Source organism: Epinephelus lanceolatus, chromosome 4 (genome assembly GCF_041903045.1).
Source record: "Epinephelus lanceolatus isolate andai-2023 chromosome 4, ASM4190304v1, whole genome shotgun sequence".
Taxonomy (NCBI): domain Eukaryota; kingdom Metazoa; phylum Chordata; class Actinopteri; order Perciformes; family Serranidae; genus Epinephelus; species Epinephelus lanceolatus.
The window spans coordinates 11,053,405-11,058,991 of NC_135737.1; the positions used below are offsets into that span (position 1 = coordinate 11,053,405).

The 5,587-nt window shown below is 37.1% G+C and overlaps 1 protein-coding gene across 1 annotated transcript; it reads right to left on the reverse strand.

Moving 5' to 3' along the window:
* Positions 1-238: 238 nt before the first annotated feature.
* blvrb (biliverdin reductase B) lies at positions 239-4,243 on the reverse strand. Its single transcript, XM_033630772.2, has 5 exons — positions 4,040-4,243; positions 2,617-2,778; positions 1,720-1,809; positions 1,450-1,581; positions 239-884 (listed from the first exon to the last, which is right to left on the reverse strand). Exons 1-5 carry the CDS (start codon positions 4,122-4,124, stop codon positions 730-732), a joined length of 624 nt encoding a protein of 207 aa, XP_033486663.1. The 5' UTR covers positions 4,125-4,243; the 3' UTR covers positions 239-729.
* Between the last annotated feature and the right edge of the window lie 1,344 nt (positions 4,244-5,587).

The window sequence follows — 5,587 nt, forward strand, 5'->3', positions numbered from 1 at the left end:
CTTATTTGATCAGGAGGAGGATATTTTAACTAATATTCATGGTAACTGAGTACACCATCCACCTCGGACTTACTCTATTACTCTGGTTTTCTTTTGTTGTGTTGTAAAGTGTAATGTAAATTACATAGATGATAGGAGATTAGTGTACAGTTTCCTATTACTGTTGTTTTGTCACTCTAGTAACAAGCAGCCTGCAGCTCTCCTCATTCACATGACACGTCACTCTGTCAGCACAACCTTTTGCACAATAAAGTCATTTATTTTTAACAGCTATAAAAAGGATCTGCTGTACACCAGAGCAGCAGCAGGGGGCATCAACAAAGACATGTTCACTGATAGGAAACGAATCATTCAATATGTAAAAATTGTTAATGTATAAAGACATTTTCTAATGTAAAGCAATGTGAACAGCTACAGCTGAAGCAGCAGTACAGATTCAGCACTCAGTTGCAGCTGATAATAAAATCGAAATTAGTATAAAAATATAAAATGCCAAGCAAAAGCTGCCCGGTAGTGATTATAAAGGTTAACACAGGGAAGCATCCTTGTTTATGACAACACACTCGCAGTTTGAATCATTAGTTCTTTATTAACTCAAAATCTCAGCATAAAAAAAAATAAAAATTCTCCTGAGTGTGATTTGGTAGATATTATGAATGGCAATCAGTGACAGGAAGAGATTTAAACCCCCTCGCTGTCCAGAGGGCATCAGTGATGTGTTGTCCAGGACTATTTATACTCTCCCCACACTCCTACAGTCTTGCCATCCCACTCTGATGTGGACAGACACTTGACGAAGAAGTGTCCCAGGTCGTGTTTGGAGATGGCTCTTCCTTTTAGCATGTTCTCCGTCGCCATGTATTTCTCTGTCAGAGGAAGGTCGTCTAGAGGGCGCAAGACAGAAACAAGAAAAAAGAAATCACATAAAATATGACAAAACACACAAATGCTTTTATAATCTGAAGTTTTGCATGCAAGTAAAAAAACCATTTTTTTTGACTGTGTAGCCTAAAGGTTTTTGCCAGTGCTGTGAAGATTAGTTTGACTTTGCATAATCAACTTATTGCATTATTGTTATGTCTGAACTTTGCTTTGGGTGCAAATTCCTACAAAAAATGTCTTATCTTACAGAGTCTCAGATCAATTCTTTAAAAAAAAATCTAAATTAAAAGGTCCAGTCAGTGCATCCACTGTACTTCTCCTACACACTTAGCACATGAGAGAAGTTTCGATTCTGCAACCTCACCGCTAGATGCCACAAAATCCTACATGCTGGACCTTTAAACCATCATAACTGTTTAGATAATAGAGAGCAGCTTAGAATCCATTATCTACCAACACATTTCATCAGATTGACTAACTGTAGCACTTTTATGCCGGTAACAAGTTTGGAAAGTTTTCATCCATTTTTGTTTGGAATAAAGCTCCTAGTTTCTACTTCCTACTGACTATCAATGTGAGGAGGCATGACGGCCACGTAGTCCAGCCCCGATGTTTTCAGCACTGTGTACATTCTGTCATGGTCCTCTGTCACAGGAACCAGACGGGGTGGGACTTTGGAGCGATCCCACAACAGGAAGGCTGGGAAGGATAAGGATAAAGATGTTGATCAGATGCTTAAACAGGACTCAACAAAATATATTTCAAGGTACTTTTCTTTTACCCACTTTGACCACCTCACCCGCTCTGTTATAATTTTTTATCAACAATGAGTTGTACCTGACATGCAGCCGATCACTTTGCTGATCCCACGAGCCTTCATGGCTTCAATAATGTTCTTGGTGCCTTCAGACATCATGGTGGTCGGGCCTGATGAGCAAAGATCAGATCACAGAATCAAACTGGAGGTGCAGAGTAACTAAATAATCAGAACTGTACTGGATTATAGTTTCAGACACTGGCACTTTCCACTGGGTATCAAATTTGAACTACTGTATTTCAGAGAGCTACTCTATTACACAGTTAAGTTTATACAAGAAAACATAACACTAAAAACTTTAAATGTTTTCATTTTTAGTAAATGGGGTATTTAGAAGACCAACATTTAACCCTATCTTTTATCTATGATGTCTGCATGTTGTTTTGTGTGTAGGTTGATTTATCTACAATTAATCCTTTGAGTTGGCCTGGAGAAATCCATGCACATCTACTGTCATATTGTAAATCCCATCCACCTTTTTATATACTGTGTGTTTCAGATTCTTTGGCGACCTCTAGTGAATATCTTACATTATTACACTATTAAAAAGTACAATCCTCCTTATGTAAGGTGACCAAAGTCAGTTATGCAAAGAAATTTGACCTTTAGCAATAAACGTAAAGAAATATCGTGCAGAGGCTTATTGGTGTGAATATGTGAGAAGAGCCCAAAGCAACAACAGTTAGAGAAATGCTGCAAATTTAGGTCACCAAAATTCAAAACAAATGGAAAAATCCAAAGCTTGTATGAAAATCAAAGAACTCAAAAATGCAAAGAGCACAGCATCAGGAAATGTGCAACAACGTGTGAAGAAAGAAAGAAAGAAAAATGTAAAAAGTGTTAGTTTTGCATTTAGTTTTCTTTTCTTATAATGTCAGCTTGGTTGTGTGTCTCTTATTCAAAGTGTGGAGCCTTACTGAGGTCATTCCTGGTGCCCAGGATGATGATAACTGCGTCCTGGCCTTCCATGGTGTTCTTCACATCCTCTTTATTAAGTACGTCTCCCACCACCACTCTGGACGCCTTGTGGTCAGCAGGCAGTTTAGCAGGGTCCCGCACCAGCAGCGTTACATTGTATCCTGAGGGAGGAAGCATGGAAGTGAAACAGGGATGCAGTAGAAACACACACTCGCACCATCATCACTTTGATACTCCTATGCATTAAATCATTGTCCTAATCTGTTAACACATTTCCTAAACTCATATTTCTCCCTCACATGTTGCAGGATCTTATGACATTTTCCATCAAGGTCATGAAAGACAAGGGGAAGAAGTAAGAGAATGAGAATCACTTTTATTCAGTTTTAGGGATTAGTGACACTATGACAACTGAACATTTCACCTGCTTGATAACATACTTATACTGTTAGTCATATTGGTTATTGTGCAGTAATTGTTGCATGTGTTCTAAAATTTACTGAAGCTGATATTACATTTCAACAGATGACATGATTTCACCGTCTTCAAAGTGGAGCCAGAACAAAAGAGTCTCTTCCTGAAGCTCCCATGATAACTTCACCCACTACATGAAGGTGATCCCGCCCTCTCTGTCTAGGCAAGATAGTGAACAGCTTCTACTATCAGCTCTCAGCCTGATATGACTCAGCATAATGATAAACTGTAACGTCTGTCATGACTTAACAGTCTTTTTTGCTACATGGTGAGGAGGGAGAGAGGAAGTGAAAATGCTGCTAAATCAAAATCATCATATAAAATATTGCATTTGCTAAAATCTTCAAAACTGTCATTAGAGTGAGACTGGTGGATTTTGATAGAATCAGTTATCGCCATAGTTTCCAGCAAATAACTTCATATGATGATATGTTTTACTGAGGACTTCCAAAAGACAAGGAAAGTTTGAGGAAAAAAATCGTAAAGTGGAGTTTATGACTAAACTCAAACATGAGATAAAACTATAGGCTAAGCACAATCCTTTCTAGTCTAATATCACATTATTGATACTTTATTGATTAACTGACCAATTCTAAATCCATAGCAGAAGTAGATGTGGACTACTTGACACTGTGAAGCCCAACAGGTTTTTTTTTTATGAATCATTTCTGTTATCATCAATCTCGTGATGTAAAGCTATTGACTAATACTGCAGACTCAGTAAATCCAGGACCATCACACTATAAACCAAGGCTGACAGATAGCCTACAGGCTGGAGGGTGAGAACTTTGACCACAACAGACAACACTTCTTTTCTCTGTGGTGCAAACTCTTATTGTGTACAACTTTAATGTAAAATTACTAAAGGGACCTACTGGGACCCATGAATGACCCCAGTATGTCCCTCTATTCTCTCCTATTGTGTTGTGTTCTACTCTCAGTCCTCACCTGCAGCCACTGCTTGCGGAAGGGTCGCCAGTCCGGTCATTCCCGTGGCTCCAAATATCGCGACGTTTTTGATGCACTCCGACATTATTCCTAGTAAGCGAGTTCCAATACACAGCAACAACTTGACGCTCAAACAAACTGTGTCCGATAAAGCTGAGGGCACTTTCACTCATGAAGTCACATTGACATAACATATCAAGTATGTAGAAACGCCTCTCTTATGTGACAGCAGCAGAAGCGCTTCCGCAGCTCAGACTCCTCCTCTCACAGGGAGAGTTAAAGGAGCCTTGCTGCTCACAGACTGCTGTTCACCTACTGTTCATATTACTCCTCACCAGTGGTGGAAAAAAGTACTCAGATCTTTTACTTAAGTGAAAGTAGCTATAGCACAATTTAAAGACTGTCTTTCGAGGGCAAACCTACGGATCCAAATGCAATGATTACATTCATTCGAATGCATTAATTACATACTAGTGCAATAATAAAAAAAATTCTGGAGCAATAAATTCTGTTATTCTTGTGCAATAATCACATTTATTCTCGTGCAATATGTACATTTATTGTAGTGCAATAACATTTACATTTACTCTCATTAAATACTGTTATTATATTTTGATAAATACATTTATTGTAATGCAATAATCACATTTATTTTTAGGCAATGAATACTCTTCTTTATTGCAATATTTTGATCTATTAGAACAATAATTACATTTGCTAAAGTGCAATAAATACTCTTTTTCTAGTGCAATATTACATTTACTCTTGGTCAATAAATACTCTTATTTATTGCAATAATCACATTTGTTATAGTGCCATTATTACATTCATTCCAGTGCAATAATTACATTTATTCTAGTTCAATAAATACTCGGGTTGTAGTGTAAAATTTTATTTATTTCTGTTTTTATAAATTTTACTTTTTACTTGTTACTTTGGAACCTGTGTGTTGTCGACTGAGGATGTTTGCTAAAGTTGTTTTGTTTTGTGGTGTTTGCCTGTTTCTTTTTATTGCATTGATCAGGAGAGGTGATATTTTGTTGTACAGTGTACAATGACAACAAAGGCTTCCTATTAAAAAATGCTCTATTACAAGTGAAAGTCCTGCATTCAAATTCTTACTTAAATAAGCTAAATGAGTATTGGCATCAAAAGTAGCCCACTCATTAATGTGCCTTTTCAGAATAATGTATATTATTTTCTTTTAGTAATCTGAACTAGCAAGTCGTTACTAGTAACTAATGTTAAATAAATGTAGGGGAGTCAAATGTTCAATGTTTTCTTTCTTAATATAGTGGAGTAGAAGTTGGCCTATACAGTAGAACAAAATGGAAATACTAAAATAAAGTACAAGTACCTGAAAATTGTACTTAAGTACAGTACTTTAGTAAATGTAGGCCTACTTTCACCATCACCCCTGGGTTGACTTTGTTGATTTCTACCAGCCTCGGTATTCCTTGAAAGTCTTTGAAGGTTTGTGACTCAAATCGGGTTTGAAAAGTCAGTCATGTATTTCATCAAAATTTGAGATTAATGTCTTTTTTTAAA